Source organism: Schistocerca nitens, chromosome 5, assembly GCF_023898315.1.
Source record: "Schistocerca nitens isolate TAMUIC-IGC-003100 chromosome 5, iqSchNite1.1, whole genome shotgun sequence".
Lineage (NCBI taxonomy): Eukaryota > Metazoa > Arthropoda > Insecta > Orthoptera > Acrididae > Schistocerca > Schistocerca nitens.
The window spans coordinates 47,095,995-47,122,793 of record NC_064618.1 but is presented as its reverse complement, the minus strand read 5'-3'; the positions used below and the strand labels follow the sequence as shown (position 1 = coordinate 47,122,793).

The following is a 26,799-nucleotide window of genomic DNA, read 5'->3' as shown; positions in this document are numbered from 1 at the left end:
TCAAGGAAACTTTAGTGTTTATCATCATATGAAAGTGTTTCTGGATAAGTATTCTTTCCTACAAAGTTGTTGTTTTGATCCATTTCGGATTCATAAAAAGACAGTGAAGTGTAGCCTCAGAGAAATTGATATAAAATCAGTATTGAAAGTGAATCAGTGCATGGGACTTCACACAAAACCAGGACGAAAGTTATGTTCCAGGTGTGGTACACTGCTAAAAAATGAAGAATATTCTGATAATTTACATGACAGTGATGAAGAGTATCAGCCACCTACAACCAAAGCAGATGAGCAATTAAGTACTTAAGTGACTGCTCTTGGTTTGTCTCCCATGAAGACACACAAACTTGGGAAAAAGAGACAGGCCCAGCTATGGTAGAAGAAAACTACAAGAAGCTCAAATGGAATTAAAACACAAAATAGCTGACACACTAATGGTGGAAGAGGAAGAACTATCTGCTCCAAAGGAACAGAAATCATGCCAGAAATGCTCTGATTTGGACAAAATTGTGCGTGATTTGAAAGAAAAATGTGCCATGTCCACACGCCAGAAAAAAAGTAGCTATTCTTACCCTTGCACCTTCCAGCTGGTCTGTTTACTTCACTGCAAAGGAATTCAATGTTCCTACATATATGGTAAAGCAAGGTAGGAAAATAAAAGCAACCCAAGGAGTGCTTTCACAACTTAAGCAGGCTCAGGGTAAGCAATTTAGTTCAGAAATAAAGTTGCTAGTGTCGGAGTTTTATGAAAATAATGACTACAGCCGAATAATGCCTGGAAAAAAAAGACTATGTAACGGTGAAAATGGGAAATGTACGTGCACAGATGCAAAAAAGACTGCTGCTATGCAACATATCAGAACTATATGTAGAATTCAAGGAAAGGTATCCCAGTACCAAAGTAGGTTTACCATCTTTTTTCAATCTTCGGACAAAATGGGTTGTGCCTGTAAGTGCAAGGGGCACACACAATGTTTGTGTATGTGAGACCCATCAAAATGCTAAGCTGATGTTTGCTGCTATAAAGGATTCTGGTCTGGATTACAGAGGTGCAATGAAGCTGCTAGTGTGTGACTCAGTTCCTACCGGTGCATGATACACAGGTGTGAAAAGGCAAATCTTGCAGAACACATGAATAACAAACTGTATGGTGAACTCCTTATGGATGATGATGAACTTGTTTCTTATAAACAATGGACACACACGGATCGCACAATTCTTGAAACAAAGCAAAGTGGAAGATTTTCTTGAAATGTGTTGTCAAAAAACAGATAAATTGACCACAAACAGCTTCACAGCAACAGCACAATCGGCTTATCTCCAGTTTTGTAAGGATAATTTGAAACAAAATGAAATTGTAGTAATACTAGACTTTTCTGAAAATTATGCATTTATAGTTAAAGATGCCATCCAAGGATACCATTGGGACAACAGTCAAGCAACTCTCCAACCATTTGCGATTTACTATAGAGGTGAATCAGGTGATGTGTCTGTCATGAACCTGTGCATTTTTAGTGACTGTTTAATTCATGATGCCATTGCAGTTCATGCCCACATTCACACTGTCATGGCATATGTGAAAAACAAGCTGCCTCACATGCATTTTGCGAAATACTTAAGTGATGGGGCAGCTAGTCAAAAAACTGTAAAAATCTCAAAAATTTATGCATGCATTACCATGATTTTCAGATTCACACAGAATGGAATTTTTTCGCAACAAGTCATGGTAAAAATGTATGTGATGGTATTGGTGCTACCATTAAGTGCATGGCATCACGAGCTAGTCTGCAGCACCCTACAGAAGGTCACCTTCTAACACCTCTTCAATTATTTGCCTGGGTACAGAAAATCTCTCTGGCATACAGTCATTCTATGTTTCGAAATATGGGGTGAAATCATTCGAAGAGTTGCTAAAAAGCAGACTAGAGCACATTTAAACTGTTGCAGGCACAAGGAGCCATCATCACTTCTCTCCAGCGGACTCTGACAATGTGCAGATGAGCAGACTGTCCGGTTATAACTATAGGTTCGTGTACAACATGTATCTTCACAGTGTGTCTGACTCAGGATTCAGAAGCAAAAGCAGCAACTTACAACCAGGTTGCTATGTTATTGCTGTTTATGATGGCAAATGGTACTTAGGATGTGTTGCAGAGTGCTGTGAAGCAGAAGGTGATGTATTTGTGAACTTCATGGCACCAGCAGGACCAGCAAGAGCATTTCATTGGCCACGTTTGGCAGACAGGTGTTGGATTCCTTTTGAACATATTCTTGTGACAGTTCCAGTTGCTACCACAGTGTCAGGAAGACAGTACAATTTGCCACTCAATGTACAGAGTACAGTAGCTAAAGTGTGGGAGAACTTCTGTTCGAAGCACAATTGACTGGTTTTTAGCAGTTAAGGTTGTGGTAATCCATCTATATGTTGTTGCTTAGTGATTAAACAGTTGTGGGAGCGGATAAGAAGACCCAGAACAGTTTATGATATGTTTTTACAAAATTGTGTTGTGGAACAATGGCCACATCACCAAATACATCTGTCAACTTCCATTGTACACAAATGTCTTGCAATAACATGCTGAAATTTTGAGATATATATCATTATGGTATACTTATGCAGTGTGTGAAATTTGGCTTGGATACCACTTGTCCCTTTTGTGCTACCACACTTCAAAAATCCATGTTTTTCAGGTAATTTTTCAAATTTTTGTATTTTCGTGTGCATGTAACTCAGTTTTTGTGACTGATTTCAGCATGATAAGTTCTGTGTGTGTTTAGACCACATTAAGCTTACCACAAAAAAATTTATACCATTTTTGAGTGAATTATACTTGGCTTAGAGGGCACCTACAATAGGTACCTTTTTACATATTACATTTTTTTAATCCCATTTTTGGATTTTTTTTTCCATCAGAAATATGTTGTTGATGTTTTGATTCATAGTGTGTGTTCTCTAAATGGATGTTACTGGGTTGTAAAAATTTCACTGGACTGTGTGGAACAGTTCAAAAGTTATTAAGCCCTGAAGTTGGGTCTGAAGATAGATTGCCAGGTGCGGGTTGCATTTTCCAGGTATTCAAGATGCTGTTTTTGCTCTCACCAAGTGTGGTCGTTCAGTGACGTTTCTGTGGACCCCGGGCCACATCGGAATTCCAGGAAACGAACGTGTCGATCGGTTGCCCAAGCAGGCCACCACTTCGCCACCCCTGGAGCTTGGTCTCGTGGAACGAGACCTCTGGTCAGCCCTACATTGCAAGGTCCGCGATGTCTGGAGCTCTGAATGGTCTGTCTTGAACACGCCAAATAAGCTCCGCATGGTCAAGTCGTCCACGGCTGTATGGAACTCATCCTTGAGGGGCATCGTAGGGACTCAATTGTCCTCTGCCGTCTCCGAATTGGACATACGCGGTTGACCCACAGCTATCTCCTTCGTCGTGAGAACCTGCCCAAGTGTCGCTGTGATGCAGGACTGACAGTGGTCCATCTTCTGATGGACTGCCCCCTTTTAACCCCCTTGCGGCAGTCCTTAATTTACCAGCTGCACTTTCTTTAATTCTCGGTGACGATGCCTCTATAGCTGACACAGTTTTAAGTTTTATCCGTGCAGCTGGGTTTTATCACTTACTCTAGTGTGGGCGCTCTTGCATGATTTCTCAGGCTACACCCACTCCAGCGACTTTTAATTGTGACATGGCTGCCAAAATAGTTTCTTTTATGGTAAAAAGTTGTGTTGGTACCTCGATCGACACTTTCCAGCTGGAGGTTCTTCATTTGTAGTTAGGTGGTTGACCTTTCACCTGATCCATCAACCACTGTAGTCTGTTTTACTCTAGTCAACTATTTGCTCTGCTCCTTTTAAGTGTCCTCTATTTTGTGTTACTGCGGTGTTCATTTTAGCTCTGTACCCCTTGGTGTTCCTGCCCTCGGGTGTAGAGGTTACGCTTTTACTGTGTAGGCCTTTTACAAGTATGTCTATTTGGAACTGGGGACTGATGACCTCGATGTTAAGCCCCCGTCAAACCCCAAAACCAACCAACCAACCAATTTCCAGGTCACGCCACCTTCTTTCACAAGTCATAATTCTGGAACTAATGGGAAACTAATACTTTGTACCTGGGTGTTCCACACATGGTAGAATTAGTGTACTGAATTTCAGTCAAATCTGAGACTGTGAGCTGGAGCCCCTGGTAGAACTGACATGGAATGATCCAACTATTAGATTTTGTGGAACAAGCAGTTGAGAGTGCTCATGGTGTTCATGCTTTGATAGAAAACAGTCTTGAATCTCATTCATTAAATGTAAATAGCATTTCTTCTTATAGTGGCGATAATGCTAGTGTCAATTATGGCACAAATAAGTCCATGATGAAATTAACAAACTGCCTATTGGCTTCTGTCTCGGGTTCTTCGGCCGACGTTCATCTAATGATATTTCTGACGTTTCGCCAGCACGAGTGGCTGGCATTGTCAAAGCTTCACCCTCCATTGCCGGTGGTGAACTGGAGCCGAGCTCGCGGCCGCAGACTATATGTACCTGCCGCGCCAACGTCCGAGGGCTTCTCCGCGGTCATTTCCGGTGCGGTTCTCCTCTTGCTACCTGCGACGGTCGTTCGCTGCAGTACGGGAAGCCAGGATCCGTTTACCTTAAGGCTTTCCTCTTTCTTGTTCAAACTGTTCGCGTGTTTTTGTATTTCTACAGCTTCTCTGAACAAGCGCGTGTGATAGTGGTTCTCTACAGCCAGAACTTCCGTGTCGGCGAATTTTATTACGTGGTCGGTCTCATTCAGTGCGTGTTCTGCCACGGCCGATTTCTCCACCTGCCCCAACCTGCAATGTCGCTTATGCTCCTTGATCCTGGTGTGGAGGTGGAGAAATTCAAAATAATCTTGTTGAATTTTATAATACCTTTCATACTTACATTGTAAAAAATGTAAACATTTCTGACAATGCTACATTTCAGTCCTTGCTCCCGCAGTCCCTAAAGTTTTCAGTTAATTTTAATGATTTTCAGAACATGCGTACTCATATTCAGGTAGACATAAATGAGGATAACCTGTACAATGAATTTTGTTGTTCGAAAATTTAATAAATGCTAAAATTGCCACTGATGGTAGCACTGTTGAAAAGTGGGTATCCATGATGATTGAGGCAGAGGTCAAAGGAATTAAAACCAAGGAGATAAATAAGATTCTTGGCTTCGTTCTCAGTATACTGGCATCTAATGCTCACATTGAAAGAATTTTTTCTTTGATGATCAGCAAGTGGTCTGATGATAGGAACCGTTGCAATCTATATTTAATGAAAGCTTAACTAAAAGTAAGTGTTAATTTTTGTTACACGTGTGATTAATTTGTCCAATTTGTAAAGAAGGGTCACAAACTTCAGACTGCTGTCAAAAGTGTAAACAAATATAGTTTTAAGTAAAAAATTCTGTAGGCCTTCAGCTTATAATTGTTATGAAGAAGATTTTTGGTTGGTCCATGCAATAAACCTGCTTTAAGATTTAAATAAGTTGTGTTAGGCCTATTAATTTTGTTGGGTCAAAGTCTCCTTTATTTTGACAAAAAAAAGGGGGGGGGGTTGGCAACCCTACTGCATGCCTCGGATTAGTGTATTTCACATAGAAGTAATGACGATGAAAGCCCATTATAGAGATGGCTGTCTTCAAAGTGTTTATTTTTGTAGATGACTGTGAAATTAAATTAAGGCTACTGTAATAAAATGCATTGAGCTGGAGCATGGTTGCTACTAGTCACTACCATCAGATCATGATTATCGTTAAGGCTGTGACACAGCATACTTTCCCACCCTTCCAAACACTAAAAACCTGTGACCCAACATGCTGACAATGGAAAATTTTGCTTAACGTGCTACTGGTATGTTACATGATCAATAACTTCGTTATAGTCTGTGTTTTCTGCTTTGTTCCAAGACTGAATTTGAGCAGGAATATAACACATTTTTTAAATAAATCTGTGTGAAAATTAATGTTAAAGGCCATTATAACATCAAAGAAAACTTAAATTCCAAGAAACATTGTAACACAGTCATTAATGATGGGAAAGCATTGTACGGAAAGAATAGGACTTGTGTTGGGACCAAAACAATAAATGTAAAAAGCAGGGAAACAAAATGCAGGGTGCAGGAACATAAAAATGGGGTTTTACTGTATATTCCTCAATAACAGATAGTGGTTAACTGCACAAGCAGCAGAAACTTTTCTCTCTACACTTGGTAAAGAAATAATACTCTTTATCTATTTCTGCTTGAGTTGGTGATCTTTAGCATCTACTTTCATGAATGTCAGACATTATGTGAATAAACTCAGTAAGATGCACGGAAAGACTGATACGAAATTAACAAACAACTAGCACAGAGCTTTGCATGTGGACTGACAGCAGAGTACTAGTTATTCACCAAGTTATGGACCCTGCTGCCATTGCTCAAATCAGCACATTTCACAAGGAGTCAGTAATTCATGTGCCATTGTCACCTACTACCAGTGTGAAGCACAGATGTAGGCACGAAGTTATTTTTATGGGCCAGGAGCAGACCATGGGCTGCCGGTTGCCCACATGGGCTGTAGAATATACTAGGCAACTGGATATTGGGTGTATCTTAACTAGGCAGTTCATTTGCAGTCATACACTCTACCAGCCATACCATTCTAACAAAAACAAATACAGAGATCACATTAGCTGGTAGATAACATACATATGCTCCACTTTCAAATTTATAGAATTTGCTTGTGGTGGAGTTGGAGTGTTCATGGGTGGGTGCGGAGGGGGCAAGTTTTATTGGGGGAACAATTATAAGGGTGGAAATAAAGACAAGGGACACTTGATTAGGACACTGTGTAGGTTACAAAGGCTACGGAAGGAGGCAGTGATAGCATGGTAAGGATATCTTGTAGAGATTCTCAATTTAAGTAGGGACCTGGCTATATAATGTGTGCTACTGGGTATTAAGCATCGCGTGTCCGATTTTTCAAAATGGAAGCTGTATTTATTGAAGGAGAAGACTGCTGAGATTTGTCTGGACAACATCAGTTTGGTAGCTGCAGTAGAGGAAAGCCTGGGGAAGGCAGCTGTTGTCTGTGTAGAAGAATTTTTTTGTTGGTCCAGAAATGTTTGCCACAGATGCCTAGGTTTGTAGTGAATCAGTGGCAACTTTTGAGCGAAGTATTGCTGCTTATTGGGTTATTTTATGTGAACTGAGTTTTGGATGAAAGCTCCAGTGAGAGGGAGGGTTATGTCAATGTAGGCTGCTCTGTCTCTGGAAATGGACCGTATGAATTTGAGTTAGGGAAAGGAGTTACTGTTGCAGGAAAGTGGAGAACTATTTTCTCACTGTTAGTCTAGACTGGAGAGCTGTCAAAACCAGGGAGCCAAATATCTGATGTTGATAACTTCTCTACCATACAGCCTATTGAAAGGTTGGCATTGGACGTGTCCACCATAGTTCCCGTAGATGTCTGCCTATTTTTATGTTTGATTTATAAAGGCACAGTGATTAAGAGAGTGTCTGAAGTTGACCAATGAGACCATAAATGAAGTTGAAGGCTTAATAAGGGTAATTTGTGTAAGACATAAAACCCCTGTTATTTTGTGAATGGTTAAAGATCAAAACAAGGTATTTGGCAAATGATAGCAGGCAGAGGAGACATAATTTTGGTGCTTAACTCTTGTATCACTTGAAATATTGAAGTTACTAGTAATTTTTGTAATCAAACGATATACTTCTTTAAAGGCATTTAAAAGCTCGGGAAAAAAAGAGAACAATGATATAGCTCTTGTGAAAGTTGGTTTTGAAACTTTTTGCTAAAATATTAGCTTAATTTCCTAAAATTGAAAGGCAAGATGGCTAGAAACAGCAATCACAGTGTAAATGCAGACAAGTGGGAGCACTCGTGTGAGGCTCCATCGTTACCTGTGGCATAAAATAGGCCTATGCTACTATTATAAAACATATTGCCACCTGGCACTACTGTATGTAACACAGATGCAGGGGCAGCTACCATCTTTGTAAATAGAACTGTGTGATAACCTCTAGTGTTACAAAAATGTCTTAGGAAGAAAATTCCAAGTAGTTGCACACAATCCTGTGTAAGTGGACAGTTTTTGTGGAAACAAGTAATCAGTCAAAAGGCCTGTAACAACAGCAGACTTGCTACGAGATTCCCACTTGATAGTGTTTACACTACAATAGTCACTTCCTGCTGCCTTGTCTTCAAATTCTCACATTTGTCAAATATTTTTGCCAAAGGTTTAATCACAAGTGTTATATCACCATGCTCGTTATTTTAAGAGCTTTCAAATGCCATTAAAAAGTGTAGTGGATTATACATAAACATATTTACCTATCCCTCTGGATCCTTAAGTTTCCAATTTCGTTTCAGTATCTTGAAATGTTCATGATAGTGTGTTATCCTGTATAAATGGGATAGTTACTTCAGACTCTCTCTGTCCGTGGCCAGAATACAGTCCCACATACTTTTCCTCTAGTCTGGCTCCACATTTGTCAATAGTCCTAAAACTTTCAACTGAAAGTTCTCACCTCTGGCAGCAACACATTTTTCCAACTATCTCTTCTTAAATTTCAAACTGATGAATCCTTGGTTCTTTCCCATCTTGCACTTGATCTGTACATTGCCTCAGCCAACCACCATTATGATCAGTTTCTGTCTCTGTTTAAAATCCACCTTCCAGCTCCTTGTTTTCTGAACTCATTCAGTATAGTTCTGTTGAATCCAGCTGTAAATTTAAACAAAACACTTCACACCAACTGAGGTAGCTTTTAACTGTGTTGGTCAAATACATCAAAAGTGACATCTGTTTTACCACTCTCGCAACCACCATCCACGACACTGCCCTTTACCAAACCTCTCTTCCCTATTCTAAAACAAAAAGTCCAGCTTGAAATCCCTTTCCCACTATGTCTCCCACACAATCGCAGCGATAGCCATAACCACCCTCTGATACCCCACCATCCCAGGACCGAGCGGGGTGGCGCAGTGGTTAGACACTGGACTCGCATTCGGGAGGACGACGGTTCAATCCCGCGTCCGGCCATCCTGATTTAGGTTTTCCGTGATTTCCCTAAATCACTCCAGGCAAATGCCGGGATGGTTCCTCTGAAAGGGCACGGCCGACTTCCTTCCCAATCCTTCCCTAATCCGATGAGACCGATGACCACGCTGTCTGGTCTCCTTCCCCAAACCAACCAACCAACCAACCACCATCCCAGGCCAATTTCAGACAGAAACTTGTCATCAAGACACCTCTCTGATGAGGAGACAGAATTATATCAAACTGCCTAACCTGCAGACCCACATACATATCCAGTCACGCTGCCCTAGTTAAAGGTAACTGATTTATTCACGGCTTCTGTTGGAAATGCCACTTTACTACTTAGTACTAGCCCACAGCAACAGAGGAAGCATCAGTCTCTGCCTGCAGCATTTCCACCCCAAAGTATTCCTCCTCCTCACCACCTCTCAAGGCATTTGAGAAACTTTGTAATTAAGTCACCTCTCAATCCTTCCTGAATAACTCTGAGAAATCTCAAACCCTAATAGAGTATCATGAAATGAGGCTCGACGAATTGCTCTGCTGGTTTCCAAGCTATTCTTTACTGCTGTATCATCTTCATACCTGTGAACAAAGGCCCCCACCACTGTCAACTAGACTGTGGGGAATATGTGGGAGAAAAGTTCATCAACCTTTGGACACCTTCACTTCATAGAACTTTGCTAGTGGCCTTAGTTTTAGAGTTACAGAAAATACATGTCTCACAGGGGACACCACCTTAACAGGACTTGGGGCCTCAGTGACATTGACGGCTATGCAGGCACTAGCATAGCTACTGGCAGGAAAACTCAAGCCAGACAGCCTTCTGCGGAGGGTCCTGACGATGCGTCCTACAACCAAGGGAAAAGTGGGCAGTGTTTTTCTCAGGCAGGGAGCTCTGCCAGCAGTGGCAGGGTGTGGATACAGTGACCATGGGTTTCCTGAACTGGGAACTGGACAACACTGCCAGACATCTTGTACTGTAAACTCTGGGCATACTTCAGGGTCAATTGTTAAGTGTGGTGGGTGGATGTTGGGTGTTTCGGAGAATAAGAACCTTGGTTTCACCGCCTGCACAGTGAGGAAGGTAGATAACACTATAAAAACCTCAACCTCAAGCTGCATTAACAATGGAGGAAAAGACAGATTGGTACTCACACTAAAGAAGACACACGAAGTTGAAGGCAGGCATAATTAAAAGATGTAAGTGCGTGTCTTAGTTGTGCCTGTCTGAAGCTTGACTTGTCTTCTTTGTGGTAAGTAACAATCTATCTTTTCCTACATTGTTGATATTCCTACCTGGAGTTTCCATTGTTTGGTTTAAACCTCAAGATGAGCTATGTACTGTTTAGGTGAATGGTTGGTGAAGCAAACCAAGTCTTGGCGCCCCCCCCCCCCCCCACTGCAACCACTGCCGCCATCACAACAACTACTCCCCCCCCCCCCCCCCCCCCAATTATACAAGACTTGCTTAGGCACATGGGGCTCTGTGTCAAAATTTGTTTCCCTAGCGGCTCGGGGCATCCGTGTGGAGCGACATAAAACTGCATCTACTCCTGGTGGGATGGGTGTACCGTTGCGTAGTACCTACTCCCACACAATACACAATATCAATACACAATATAGAGCACTCAGTTGGTCAGTCTGCCCAAGAAGCAGTCTCAGAGTTATAGTAACAGGGCACCGGCCTGCCATAAAACTTCTATTGTAATCAAGAGAGCAGAGGGGACCTTTGAGGAAGTCTCCCCGTTCTATACTTGCAAGGTGTTGGAAGGTATTGGTGGATCTTTAAAGTGAGAAGTGACTTCATAATGCAACACTTCTAGTTGAAGCCACCATTTCAAACCAAAGTATCTAAGCTTCTGGACTGCATGGCCTTAGGTGACTGTGGTGGCTGAGTTTCGTAACACCCTTAATTTCTGTATAGGTATGGTTTCTTGCTCTGATACAAGTGAGATCGCCATTGAGGACTTAAGTGATGAATGGAAAAATGTGGGTGGCACAGAACTAAAGTACTATATGAGGAGAGTTAATGGCACATTGGAATAAACTGCAACATCTATTCTAACGTACAGTACTTCAGAATTGCCTAACAAATCCTTGCAGGTTATATCCATCTTAAAGGTTTGACTGTTTGCTCCCAGTCCAGTGCGATGACTCAGGTGCCAAAGATTTGGTCATACCACTGTGGCATGTGACAGGGTGGCTACGTTTGCAAATTTTAGAGGCTCAGCTTGCAAGTTGGGCCATTCTTGTACAGTTCTTCTGAAATGTATTAAATTGTTGTGGGGATCACCCACTATGAAACAAAGTATGGGGTTCATAATGAAGAAAGGAAAACTGGAATTGAAAGTTAGAGAGATGGATACCCTATGGTGAAAAATACAAAATCAAATAGGGGTAATGCAGGAGTAGGTTTAATAATGAATAAAAAATAGGAGTGTGGGTAAGCTACTACAAACAGCATAGTGAATGTATTATTGTGGCCAAGGTAGACACGAAGCCCACCCCTACTACAGTAGTAAAAGTCTATATGTCAACTAGCTCCGCAGATGACGAAGAGGTTGATGAAATGTATGCTGAGATAAAAGAAATTATTCAGATAGTGAAGGGAAGCGAAAATTTAATAGTCATGGGGGACTGGAATTCGACAGTAGGAAAATGAAGAGAAGGAAATCTATTAGGTGAATATGGAATAGGGGTAAGAAATGAAAGAGGAAGCCACCTGGTAGAATTTTGCACAGAGCACAACTTGGTTCAAGAATTATGAAAGAGGGTTGTATACATGGAAGAGGCCTGGAGGTACTGGAAAGTTTCAGATAGATTATATAATGGTTAGACAGAGTTTTAGGAACCAGGTTTTAAATTGTAAGACATTTCCAGGAGCAGATGTGGACTCTGACCACAATCTATTGGTTATGAAATGTAGATTAACTGAAGAAACTACGAAAAGGTGGGAATTTAAGGAGATGGGACCTGGATAAACTGACTAAACCGGAGGTTGTAGAGTGTTTCAGGGAGAGCATAAGGGAACGATTGACAGGAATGGGGGAAAGAAATACAGTAGAAGAAGAAGAATGGGTAGCTTTGAGGGATGAAATAGTGAAGGCAGCAGAGGATCAAGTTGGTAAAAAGACGAGGGCTAGTAGAAATCCTTGGTAACAGAAGGTATATTGAATTTAATCGATGAAAGGAGAAAATACAAAAATGCAGTAAATGAAGCAGGCAAAAAGGAATACAAACATTTAAAAAACGAGATCGACAGGAAGTGCAATGGCTAGACACAAATGTAAGGATGTAGGGGTAAGATAGATACTGCCTACAGGAAAATTAGAGAGACCTTTGGAGAAAGGAGATCCACTTGTATGAATATCAAGAGCTCAGATGGAAAACCAGTTCTAAGCAAAGAGGGGAAAGCGGAAAGGTGGAAGGAGTATATAGAGGGTCTGTACAAGGGCAATGTACTTAAGGACAATATTATGGAAATCGAAGAGGACATAGATGTAGGTGAAATGGGAGATATGATACTGCATGAAGAGTTTGACAGAGCACTGAAAGACTTAAGTCAAAACAAGGCCCTGGGAGTAGACAACATTCCATTAGAACTACCTTGGGAGAGCCAGTCCTGGCAAAACTCTACCATCTGGTGAGCAACATGTATGAGACAGGTGAAATACCCTCAGACTTAAAGAATATAATAATTATAATCCCAAAGAAAGCAGGTGTCGGCAGACGTGAAAATTACCGAACTATCAGTTTAATAAATCACGGCTGCAAAATACTAACGCGAATTCTTTACAGACGAGTGGAAAAACTGGTAGAAGCCAACCTCGGGGAAGATTAGTTTGGATTCCGTAGAAATGTTGGAACACTTGAGGCAATACTGACCCTACGACGTATGTTAGAAGATAGATTAAGGAGAGGCAAACCTATGTTTCTGGTATTTGTAGACTTGCTTTTGACAATGTTGACTGGAAAACTCTTTTTCAACTTCTGAAGGTGACAGGGGTAAAATACAGGGATCGAAAGACTATTTACAATTTGTACAGAAACCAGATGGCAGTTCTGAGTCAAGGGGCATGAAAGGGAAGCAGTGGTTGGGAAGGAAGTGAGACAGGGTTGTAGCATATCCCTGATGTTATTCAATCTGTATATTGAGCAAGCAACAAAGCAAACAAGAAAAGTTTGGAGTACGAATTAAAATCCATGGAGAAGAAATAAAAACTTTGAGGTTCGCTGATGACTTTGTAATTTCGTCAGAGACAGCAAAGGACTTGCAAGAGCAGTTGAATGGAATGGACAGTGTTTTGAAAGGAGGATATAAGATGAAAATCAACAAAAGCAAAATGAGGATAATGGATTGTAGTTGAATTAAGTCGGGGGATGCTGAGGGAATTAGATTAGGAAATGAGACGCTTAAAGTAGTAAATGAGGTTTGCTATTTGGGGATCAAAATAACTGATGTTGGTCGAAGTAGAGAGGATATTAACTGTAGACTGGCAATGGCAAGGAAAGCGTTTCTGAAGAAGAGAAATTTGTTAACATTGAGTATTGATTTAAGTGTCAGGACGTCGTTTCTGAAACTATTTGTATGGAATGTAGCCATGTATGGAAGTGAAACATGGACGATAAATAGTTTGGACAAGAAGAGAATAGAAGCTTTTGAAATGTGGTGCTACAGAAGAATGCTGAATATTAGATGGGTAGATCACATGACTAATGAGGAGGTATTGAATAGAATTGGGCAGAAGAGAAATTTGTGGTACAACTTGACTATAAGAAGGGATCAGTTGGTAGGACGATGTTCTGAGGCATCAAGGGATCACCAATTTAGTATTGGAGGGCAGCGTGGAGGGTAAAAATCGTAGAGGGAGACCAAGAGATGAATACACTAAGCAGATTGAGAAGGATGTGGGTTGCAGTAGGTACTGGGAGATGAAGAAGCTTGCACAGGATAGAGTAGCATGGGGAGCTGCATCAAACTAGTCTCTGGATTGAAGACCACAACAACCAGCACCCTATAGTGAAGCTATAAAGGCATTCAAAACTGTGCAATCTGCGATGTTCACTAAGTACTGTTGCATCGCCTCTGACAAAGCTAGTCACCAAGTGTGATTCCACCACACAAACTCATACCACAGATTAAAGTTAAGAGTACGTGCACTTGGTAGCGTACGTGTGGGAGTAAAAGCTACACTCGAGCCTGAAATCATTCGGAAGATGTCAACAATGGACTTCGAACCTCAGCCACATACCACTGCATATCATCAGAAGCCCTGTAAACTTTTCTCACTACCGTGCAAGCAACTCGTCCCCTAAGTAAAAAAATATCATACAAAAAGTCATTAGAAATCAAAGGTAGCTAAATGTTCGGATTATTGAGTGCTCTCCCTTTGTGATGGTGATTTTATTGTCGAGGATATTCACATCCACATGGAGGAACTGAAAATCCAGGCACCATCTAACGTTCCCCCTGACATCTCTGGTAAATCACTGCCACCGGGGAAGGAAGACAGGACAGCCATTTCCAATCAATGGCTCCCACAGTGGCTTCCGTGTTGCAGTTGAACTTAAATGGATACCAATCACATTTGGAAGAATTACAACTGCTAGCCCAGGAAAGACTGCTCTGCATATGCTTACAAGAAACTCAGTTTGAAGCCATCGACACACCGGCATTATGGGGCTACCACCCCTGCGGTGCATCAAATATGATTATATTGGAGATACAACTAAGGATGGATTGGCGGTTTTGTTTGACAGATGCCACTCCTTTCCTGTCCCTCTAGCCACACCCATACAAGCAGTTGCAGTGGGTGTTCTTGTACCAGTTAAAAATCACAGTTTGTTCTTTATGTCTTCCACCTCATAGTTGGTTGGATGCAGATGCACTAACTAAATTCTTCTGGACACTTCCCCCATCCGTTCCTCCTCATGGGGGACCTCGATGCACACAGTGTGCGGTAGGACTTGGCTACCACTTGCTCCAGGAGTCGAATTATTGTGTGATTTGTCCATTTAAGTAATATCTGCATTTTGAACTCTGGTCAGATGACACACTTTTTTAGAGCTACAGGGTCATCTTCAGCCATTGTCCCCTGGTTTTACTCCATAGCTGTTGCAGACGGCTCAGTGGGAAGTGGCCACAAATTTGCATTCCAGTGACCATTTCCTGGTGTGGATTCGTTTGATGACTTGGTCACTGGTCAACAGGAAACTGTGGAGAAAAATAGTTCAAATGACAAATTGGTTGTGGTAACGTCAGGAGGTTATCTTCAAATAACAGGTTTGTGCCAGGAGATAGACCATATGAGGTTCTACCCAAAATACCAGAGAATTTCATTGTAAAAATCGGAAAACTATACTCACATCATAATGTCCTCTGTCACTTTCAGAATAGTCACCTTGGTCATGTATGGAGCGATTCCAGTGTTCACATTTTTGGAAGCACTTCTGGAAATCTGCAGAGTTAAGGGTGTTCAGGATCTGTTGGGTTCCACATGGATGTCTTCAATTGATTCAGTCACCCTTTCAATGTGATTTTTAATTTCGGGAGCAGATAGAAGTCACATAGGGCTAGATCTGGTGAGCAGGCACGGTGAGGGCAATTGCTATCTTGTTTCTGGCCAGGAATTCCTTCACAACCAGGGAGGTGTGCCTGGGTGTGTTGTCATGGTGCACCAACCAGTCTTTCTTTTCCACAACTCTGCCCACTTGCACTGAATATTTTCCCTCAGTCGCCTCAAAACCTCGCAGTAAAATTGCCTGTTCAGTCTGACCATGTGGAACAAACTCCTTACACACTGTTCCCCAAATGTCGAAAAATATGATCAATATTGACTTCATGTTGCTGCGAACATTATCTGGACTTGTGACCAAGACACCCAACCTCATTCCTTCACAACCTCAACACCTTCTCTCCTACCTGCTTCACTTGGTCTTCCTCAATGCTGTATGCCATCTTCTTCAACACTGACCATCTCCTCTCTAATGGCTCCATCCACACAACTGTCAACATTAAAGTCACCAAGAGTACCCACATTTCGACAGCTGCCATCTCTTCCACACAAAAAAGTACCTCCCATACAGTCTAGCCACCTGGGGTTAGTACATATGTAATAAAAAGAACTACCTTGCTCAGTTCGCTGAAGGCCTGACAAAAGGCCTTTGCAGACCAGCACTGTTGCCCAGACTTTGTCCACAAACATTTCCCCTGCCATATTCTCATTCCCTGCCAATCCTCCCACCACTTCCAAGGACCAGCTGCAAAAGTGTGCCCACTGCATCATCCAGTACCACCCCAGACTGGAACAACTGAACCACATCCCCTTTGTCAGAGCTTTGATTATCTATAATCATTCTGTGAAATGGGGGACATCCTCTCAGAGATCCACTCAACCTCCACAACATCCTGGCCCATTCCTGTGCCACTCTCCTCTCTCTTTCCTCTTCTGGCTTACCCCCCCTTTCCTCCTATCACTTTGTAATATGGTCCTTTTAGTGCAGACCTTGCTCGGACTTGGTTCATGAGTTTGGTCTTGATTTCTAGTTTCACTCCCAGTGCTATCTTCACCTTCTAGTAATGATTATGGGGTTTCCAGTATTGGGTTTGATGTGCCACCTTTTCCATATCTTGCAGAAGTGAGAATCGTGCAGAGGTTGTCACCCACTGTGCCCTTCCACCCCGGCACCCTTCCTTCCTGTTGTTGTAGTACGTCCAAAATACAGCACATTAGCTGTCCCATTGTTGGCAGGGGAGGGGTTGTCAGGTACCCACCAGATGGTAGGCCCTTGACCAAGCAGAGGTGGCACTGTCAATTCCTGCACTGCACACTCCCCATATAAGCCATGGAGTACACTACGTGATCAAAAGTATCCGGACACCTGGCTGAAAATTACTTAAAAGTTCGTGGTGCCCTCCATCGGTAATGCTGGAATTCGATGTGGTGTTGGCTCACCCTTAGCCTTGATGACCGCTTCCACTCTCACTGGCATATGTTCAATCAGGTGCTGTAAGGTTTCTTGGGGAATGGAAGCCCAGGTATTGATGTGAGGCCTGGCACGAAGTCGGCATTCCAAAAGATCCCAAAGGTGTTCTATAGGATTCAGATCAGGACTCTGTGCAGGCCAGTCTATTACGGGGATGTTATTGTTGTGTAACCATTCTGCCACAGGCTGTGCATTATGAACAGTTGTTCGATCGTGTTGAAAGATGCAATTGCCATCTCCAAATTGCCTTTCAGCAGTGGGAAGCAGGAAGGTGCTTCAAACGTCAATGTAGGCCTGTGCTGTAATAGTTCCATGCAAAATAAGGGGTGCAAGCCCCTTCCATGAAAAACACGATCACACCATAACACCACTGCCTACGAATTTTACTATTGGCACTACACATTCTGGCAGATGATGTTCACTGGGCATTCACCATACTCACACTCTGCCATCGGATTGTCACATTATGTACCGTGATTTGTCACTTCACACAAGATTTTTTCCACTGTTCAGTCGTCCTGTGTTCACACTCCTTACACCAAGCACGGCGTCATTTGGCATTTACCAGCGTGATGTGTGGCTTATGAGCAGCCATTAGACTATGAAACCCAAGTTTTCTCAGCTCCTGCCTAACTGTCATAGTACTTGCACGGAATCCTGATGCAGTTTGGGATACTTGCTTGATGGTCTGCATAGACGTCTGCCTATTACATATTACGATCCTCTTAAACTGTCGGCAGTCTGTCAGTCAATAGACGAGGTCGGCCTGTACGCTTTTGTGCTGTATGTGTGCCTTCATGTTTCCACTTCACTATCACATTGGAAACAGTGGAGCTTGGGATGTTTACAAGTGTGGAAATCTTGTGAACAGATGTACGACACGAAGTGACACCCAATCACCTGACCATGTTCGAAGTGCGCGAGTTCCTCGGAGCACCCTATTCTGCTCTCTCCCACTTCTAATGACACTCTAATGACTACTGAGGTCGCTGATATGGAGTACCTGGCAGTAGGTGGCAGCACAATGCACCTAATAATAGTAATGTTTATTTTTGGGGGTGTTCAGATACTTTTGATCACATAGTGTATGTGCCCGTCATGACTAGGGTATGGGGACTCCTGGCAACAGGTTACTGGCCAGGTAGCTGCAGCTGTGGCTGGGTGGCAACCATCGGGAGAGCCCCTGTTCAGAGTGGGTGGTACCATGGCAGATAGTTCACACATGAAGAGACATAAACTTTATCTCACTGGTGCTCACATGGCCCCAGCAGTGTAAAGGCCTCGTATGATGCCACTATGTATGATCCCAATGTGTTCCCTTCCCATGCCGTGCTGTAGGAGGAACTCAAGGTTAAACAACAAGGATCAAAATTCTTCCCCCAGTACCTGGTCTGTGTGGGGATTGATGGGGACACAGCTATTGGCCACAAAGCCTTTACTTCTTGTGTAAAACATTCAGGACAAATATAGGGAAGTTGCCGCCATCCCTAAGACGGAGAGCGGCTCCCTCCTGATAAAAATGTCATCTCCTGCCCAGTCACAGGTGCTCTCTTGTGAAAAGTTGGGTGACATTCCCATGACTGTCACTCCAGACAAGAGGCTCAGTATGGTCCAGCACATCATCTTTCACTGTGATCTTCTTCTGCAATCTGACACAATGAGCTGCAGGCCAAACTGGAGTGAAGGGGTGCATGCTTCATCCGTTGTGACCATAGGGGAGCAAGGGAAAACAGAGTTGCTACCAGGACCTTCATCTTGCCTGAGAAAGTCAGGGTCTAACATTATGACGTGAAAACCTATGTTCCTCCTCCTGTTAGATGCTTCCGGTATATGAAGTTCAGACATATGTCTTCCCGTTGCACTGCTTCCCATGTCTACAGGGATTACGGATGTCTGTTGCACGTGAACGTTCCTCGTCCCTCCCCCCTTCCCCCCAATCTTCGTAAACTGTGGTGAGCTCCACACTCCCTGCTCACCAGATTGCTCTGTTATTAAATGTGACCAGAAAATCCAAGAGTGTAAGACCCTGAACAAGCTTACATGTCAAGAGGCCATAAAGTATAAGTGTCCAAATCCCAGACAGTTGACGCAATCTTGTGCAACAGCTGTAACATCGTCGCCTTCTCAGTCGACAGTGCCTTTCTCTGTTGTGCCTCTTACAGCGAACCATAAGGGCTGCCTGCTGATGCCTGCCTCCCAGGTGGCTGGAGGTCCTTCTGGTGTTACCATCGCACCCGCTTCGGGACCATTGGCTCCCCAACTGCCAGGGACACTGGTGCTCATCCTCCAGCCAGAGGTGCCAAAACCATCTCCAGCTTCTCTACCTAGGAAGAGGTCCCTGGGGCTCTTCCTTTCATGGTCCCTGCTGGCTGTTGGACTTTTATTCTTCCTCTGTCCCTGAAACCAGTTCAGGAAAACCTCAGTCCTCATCTTCTGAGGAGGAGGAGGAGGAGGAGGAGGACAAACAAAAGTCCTCGAAGATGAAGGAAACTTCGGTGGCCCCCCACACCATTGGTCTCTGCATTTACTACTTCTGTGCCCAAGATGGAGATGCTGGTGGCCACTGAGACACCAGATCTCTCAGGCAATGTTCCACAGAACCTATGTCAGCAGATCCCCTGACATCTCAGCTGGTGGCAGTACATACCCTGGGTCATAACCTGCACCCCTCCAGTCATTTAATACCCCAATAGTATTCAGATGCTCTTATCCTCCGGTGGGACTATACCAGATTTTTCCACCACCTAGATGGGCTATGGCAGCTTTTAAGCACATACCCTGCATTCTATGTTGCCATCCAGGATACATGCTTTCCAGCAACTCAGACCTGTGCCCTTCGTGGCTACTGAAGTGATTTTCAGAATTGTACAAACTAAGAGGGTACTGGAATTGTACAAAATGAGAGGGTACTGGGTGGAGTTTGTACCTTTGTGCTGAACTCTGTATACATTGATCTTGCCTCTCATGATACTCCATTGGAGGCTGTGTCTGTCTGGGAACAGGCATATCAGGATCTGTAATGTTCATCTCCCTGATGATGATGATGATGATGATGATGATGTGTCCCAGGATATACTGTCTGCATTACTTTTTAAGCTTCTGCCACCTTTCCTAGTCATGGGTGATTTCAGTACCCATAACCCTCTGTGGAGTGGAACAGTGATCACTGGCCATGATGAAGACATTGAAACTTTACTGGCACAACTGGATCTTTGTCTCTTGAACTGTGGTGTCCCCACACTTTCAGTGTGGCACGTGAAACTTATTCAAACATTGAGCTCTCCTTTTGCAGTCATGGTCTTCTCTCATCTGTCTACTGAGGGTCCAAGGTGACCTCTATTGTAGTGCCCTTTTGCCAATCTTGCTGTCCCTCCCTCAGCATTGCTCCCCTAGATGGCCTCCCAGATGGGTTCTCCTTAATGCTGACTGGGATGGGTTCATCTCTGCTATCATCCTTAGCTCCCTGTCACAAGGATTCGGTTATTCAGCATACAATGGCAGCAGTTCTGGCAGCCAACCAACCCATCCCCTCTTCCTCACTGCCCCCCCCCCCCCCTTGGAAGACCAGGTGGACCCCAGAGATCACTGCAGCCATTAGAGATTATAGGTGAGCTCTACAAGCACGCCCCCCCCCCCCCTCCAACACCATCACCAGTGCACCTTATTGCCTTTAACGGCTCCGTCCCATGTTCGTTACCTTATAAAATGATGAAAGCAAGAATCCTGGTCCTTTTCTATGAAGGGAGCACCACCTCCCACCGCAGTGACCCAGAATTGGGTTTACAGTTGCTGCATGCCTCCAGTGTCTCTGTTCGGAACTGTAACTTCCTCCACTGTCACCTCTGGTCAGGGAGACATTGCATCTGTCCCCATGGCTTGTGCCCCGACCCCGAATTTGCCTTGGAAGTCTCCTATCATCCAAAAGATTCCGTTGACCCACAATTTTTCGCTGCTTGTTCTGGCTGCCCTCCAGAAGTATCTGGGTTCTGAAGCATATTCACTGACAGCTCAATGGTTGATGGCCGAACAGGCTTTGTATACACACATGCACAGAGCAGTGAACTCCACTCTCTGCCAAACGGCTGCATTGTCTTCACAGCTGAGTTGATGGCTATTAAATTAGTACTTATCCATGTTTGTTCTTGCACCGACAAGAGTATCATAATCTGTAGTGACTCCCTTGGCAGCCCTCAGGCTATAGACCAGTGCTACTCTCCTAACCCACTGGGTATGGCTGTCCAGGATCTTGTCTCTGACTTCCATCAAGCTGGGCAGCCAGTCATTTTCATTTCGAGGCCTGGTCATGTTGGGATTTGGGGAAATGAACGAGCTGGCCAGCAGGAAGCAGATTCTGGAAATTGGGGTCCCAGAACCGGACTTTTGGCTGTTTATACGCCATTGATTGCTGGAAGCTTGGAACCCAGAATGGTTTGACCTTATCGCCCAAACAAACAGAACAATTAAGGAAGTCACTACCACATGGCAGTCTTCCTTGCATGCTTCTCGCAGGGAATACACTGTCCTCTGTAGACTGGATTTGCCACTCTTGGCCGACCCATGGTCACATTCTCAGATGTGAGGATCCTTCTCACTGCCAATGCAGAGCCTGCCTGACAGTGCCCCACTTACTTGCAGACTGCCCGGATTCAGCTACTTTGAGGCGGCATTATAATCTTCCTGATTCACTCCCTTTGGTGCTAGCAGACAACGACAACTAGGCTGACCTGGGGCTACCATTTTACCTGCAAAGGTGGTTTCTATTCATCCCTGTAAGGTAGGGGTTCTTGGAGTCATCGACTGTCATGGGGTTGACGGGGTGCCCTTCTTTGGATCCCCCCTCCCCCAGAGCCCCTTGGTGGCCCTTGCCTGGCCTCTAACCTTCCCACCTTTTTATTCTCTTTATTATTTTTCATTTCTTGGTTCTAATGACGTGTGGTGACTGATCTTTTATTGACTTGTGTGTGCTGTCTGTTTCCTGGACTTTTATCATGGTTTTTATGTTTTCAGTTACACTCAAGCTTTCCAGCATTTGCCTTTTGCCTCCTTCCTTTGTTGACTGCTTCTGGTTTGCCATGTAACGGATGAAGGGGCTGATGACCTTGCAGTTTAGTCCCTTTCACTACAAAACAACCAACCAACTAACTCAATCCTAGCCCTTTGCCACAGGGATTTTTATTACTGTTGGAGACCCAGGTGGAAGACCTTCCAAACTCACTCACCCAACACTTTCTGTTCCAGTCCTATTGCAGACTTATCCTACCACATCAGAGACCGGACCATCAGTGAAATTGCACGGCCTTTTATATAGGCATGACTATCAACCAGCTGTCCACCAGAATGAATGCCATTGCCAGACTGGCCAAGAACAAAGTGGACCACCCTGTGGTAAACTATGCAGCTGTACATATTGTGGTTGACTGCAATATGGATCCTGTCTTCCACCACCAGTTTTTCTGAACTGTCCAGATGGGAGTTACCCTTACAACACATTTTCTGCTCCTGAAAAAAATCCCAGGCTCAACCTACAGTAATCTACTGTCCCCACACCCTCCACCTAATAGTTTTAATCCCCTGTAGTATATCACCTACTCCCAATCGACGTCCCATCACCCGCATTGTATGCTGCTCTAGGACAAGGCACCCACCAGTTTTTATCCCTTTTCTGCTTCTATTCTTTTCTGATCCTCATTTCCCCCTCCTCTCCCGTTGCACAGCCTCCCAGTGCTGTGCCAGGCAGCTTTGACCTCCCTCCTCCTAGTTCCTTCTCAATCTGCCAGACAGCATTTTCTTTTCCCCCAACCTGTACACTATCCCTCTTGTTTTTTGTTTCTCATGTATTCATACTATGCAAAGGGTGCTGTTGACTGCCGCAATTCTTCACCATCATTCAGCTGGTGAAATGTTGAATCTTGTTTCCTTTTTTTCACATATCCACTGTCACTCTAAAAAGTGTAAGATGACTGTTTGTATCTCACATACTGTTTCATGAAAGATTGTAATAAAAGTAATGGTATCATATTTTTTGACATACAGTTTAAGCAATAAATGTTAGATAGGAAGCTCTTACTACAGTTAATCCATAAGAGAGCTGAAATTTGCTGTTAAAGTTTACCTAATGCAAAGTAGCAATAGAAGTTGCTGGAAATCTTGTACTGATATAGTGTCTGTTTATCTTTCAGGAATAAAACTCCGAGGAAAGGACAAGGGCCAACCGTTACTGCCCCCTGGGACGAAAAAGTAGTTTCGTCCTTGGGGGCACAACTATACTGCATGTGTGTGTATCGATTGACAAGTTTGTCCTGCTGGTGGGAATCTATTTCTAGAATATTCCTGACAGCTTTGTGTCTTCAGTTTTAAGAGGAAGGGATGGGGAAAGATTGCAATTTCACAACGTACTTTAGTATGTTCAGATAGTTGGTTTCTTCCAAATTTTTTTTCAGCACATGTAACAAAAAAAAATTAAACTACTTATTTCACTGTCTATAATATATTGATCAAGTTGTTTCTTAGATAACAATTTAAGGGAATTGTTTTATTTTTTACTGCAAGTAATCTCATTACATGCATAAACACAATTGCTCTGTATTTAAGAAAACCATAATATGTTGAAATAGTCATGATGCCTTGTACAGGAAAGACATGGCTGTAAGGTTGGGGGTAATGTTTAGGAAGATGTCCTTTTATATTGCAGTGATTCAAAGATCAATGTATAAATTGGTGCATTTAAGACTTACTCAGAAGTATGTTTTGAAATTTGGTGAACTATGTCTTATGTAGGAACATATCTGATATATTGTAAGATAATTTCTTATTATCTAATGTACTAATATGGCAAGTGGTTGTTTTAGTATTTGTTTTTATTATTCATTGTGTATTGTTGATGGTTTGAATACCAATTTCCCTTCTTCAGCACACACACACAATGAAGAAGAATTAAGTTTAGAGTAACAGGCTTCTTTCTGACATGACATTCCTGAAAAACTTCTTTCAAAAGTTACTCTCAAGTGCAACATTAGATCTTTCTGTAATTCAAATACAGCTGGTTCCCAGGAATGTTTATAAAGTCTGGCCTGTCACCCATATTTCATGGGAATTTGTTTAATTTTGGAGACATAGATAAATGAGTTAGCTAAATGTTTTTTGCAGTTAATGTTTTATCTTGTTAGAGTTTCTCAAGTATTTGTATACAGAGCTTTTGTTTAAACAAATATTAATGGTAGTTAAAATAGAAACAGAATGATGCTGTAGGGTGGAAAACGCAGTGTTGTATCATGCTTTCGATGTCGATTATTTGATAACTGTTTAATTTGAAAGTTTTCTTTAAGTTTGTATTTTTAACACATGTTATAAATTGACTGGACTGCTATTACAAGTTTTGCATTTTTTATTTTTTTAGTCCTCCTTTACTTAATGCAGACTGATTTGTTGTATTTCATTGTGTAGCAAAATAGAAATCAGAGGAATTACAGTAAAATCTGAGATTAATATTTGTGTAGCCCTGTTACTACAGTAGCAGTACCAACACCTGTCGGTGCTGCGTGTTATGAAATAAATTTATTTAATGTCAGGACTGAAGCAGATTGTGTAATGTGAAGGTTATAAGGTCAGTATATAATATGGTCAATTCAAATGGTTGTTATATCTGAAGTTTTTTTCTTTTTGTATTAGGTCATAAATCAGGTGAATATGGGCAATGAGACTTTTTTGATGGTGGTTTTTTTATCCCCTTTCCAAAAAAAAAAAAATCAATAAATAAATATGGAATGTATTCCACCTTCGTGACTATTAAATCTCATTTGGGCCAGACGCATTTCACTTTATTTTAAACATCTTCAATGGTCATTTTTTTTTCCTTTTTTTTTCATCAAATTCCTTTTTAAATTTTCTTCTATATCCAAGAATTAGGTTTATGTCACACTGCACTCCACTGATACAGAGCATGTTTTATAAATTCACATTATGCAAAATTTTAATGTTTTTGTTCTTCAGATATAAACCATTGCATTCTTGCCTCCTGTCCGTAACAGTATTATAGTGAAACGAGAGACTAGTAGACGTTGTTTGTTGGTGTCCATAAAACAGTTAGCACCTATGTGTGTTCAGTGCAAATACCAGTTAAAACATTTATCAGGTTTGTTATTTGCTTTGTTTTTAGCTAATATTTGAAGTTTGTTGAAATGCTTGAGAATATGATCTTTCATATGATTCCCATACGAAATGTTTTCATGTTTTAGATGTTGTTAATGGAAGGTTGTAGGAAGGACTCCTAAAGAGAAGTTAAAAGTTTGAAGAGCTGACTGGTGTTTTCTTTCATGACAATCATTTTGGTATAAATTTTTTTAATATTCTGTTAAGGAGTTACATAAAATTTACAGCAGTGGTTAGTTTCATTTTTGGCAAATGAAAGCCGCTTAAAACATTTTGGAAATAATCCCAAATATAATACAACTTATAACAAGTTGTTAAACTGAGTATTTTTAGCAAATAGAGCAAGTTTTGCTTCTAATGAATTTGCATGCCACATCGAAGTATTGAGGAGGAGTAATTTCACTTTTTTTGTCCGGCATTTGACAGGCCACCTGCATCTGACATTATTTGCACCATGCTGCGTGTGAATCAGTAGCTGCCAACACTGACTAAGTTTCCAAACAATGTGCTAAGCACTGTTACTCAAAAGCACAGTCACAGTGTTGTACAGAACCATGCAAACATGTAGTGTATTTAATATGATGCAGGTCCAGTTCGCTGTGTATACTGGATTGCAAATACTTCAGTGCAGTAGGGAATATCTTGCATTCTTCTGCATTTGGCACTTTGAATACAGTTATTCCAAACTTTTAATACGCAGGGTCTCGAGCCATATTACACACTCCTCATGTGGAATAACCCAATTCAAATTTTCTTAGATGCAAACAACTTCAGTTCAAATATGTAAGTGCAAATACCTGCTTCAAGTGATAATATTAGTACAGCAGAATATTTTGAAATCCACAGATTCCATTGTCAGTCCTTCAATAAACTTGCAGAATGCATGAACGCCCACAAATAAGCTGGCCATATTGATTACTCTTAATTTGTCAAGCCTTACAGCTTGAGCCATTTTTGTCGTGTGGTGCAGAACTCGTTTCCCTGAACTCTGAAGTGTGGGAATTTGCACTCTAGTATTTTCCCCTAGTGCTACCTTCCTGCTCTTGATGTATGTTAGCCTTACCCAGGCTCGTTTATTTATATTTATTCATCTGCATATTTGTGTGGGTGGGTGCGCTCACATTTTTTATTTATTTAATGGGGGGAATGGATATGTGATCACCTAGTGGGATATTTGACATATGTACTTGGTCATTTGGTAGTAGTTTCTTTATTGGCCACAGCAAGAGCCTCACCACTCCGTGAGCACATGCTTGGCTACCACAGAGCCCCAGCCATTGCAGCATAACTTCCTTTTTGTACTGCAAGCTTATACTTTAATTCATCCTTTTCCCCTCTGCTCTTCTATCGTATGGTATACTTGGTGCAGACCCTGTTAGAACCTGGCTTATGATTTGGGACTAAAGTTTCAACTTCTGGTGTTTTCTACAACTTTTCATTAAATAAACACATTATTTGGGTTTGAACTGCCACTGATTTTCAAAATTCTCCAGAAGTGTTGATCGTGCAGGGAAGGTCACCAAATGTGGTGTGTGCTCCACCTTTGTGCCTTCTCATCTATGCACCCTTCCCTTTAATACAGTAATATGCCCAA

At 42.3% G+C, this 26,799-nt stretch overlaps 1 protein-coding gene across 1 annotated transcript in view; it reads left to right on the top strand.

The window, feature by feature from the left end:
• LOC126259855 (endothelial differentiation-related factor 1 homolog) overlaps nucleotides 1–24,429 on the top strand; it is an 81,980-nt gene extending 57,551 nt beyond the window's left edge. Inside the window, exon 5 of the mRNA XM_049956911.1 lies at nucleotides 23,237–24,429. Within this exon, the coding sequence (XP_049812868.1) occupies nucleotides 23,237–23,298 (62 nt within the window). The 3' untranslated portion in view covers nucleotides 23,299–24,429. The remainder of the gene's footprint in view (nucleotides 1–23,236) is intronic.
• The last annotated feature ends 2,370 nt before the right edge of the window (nucleotides 24,430–26,799 follow it).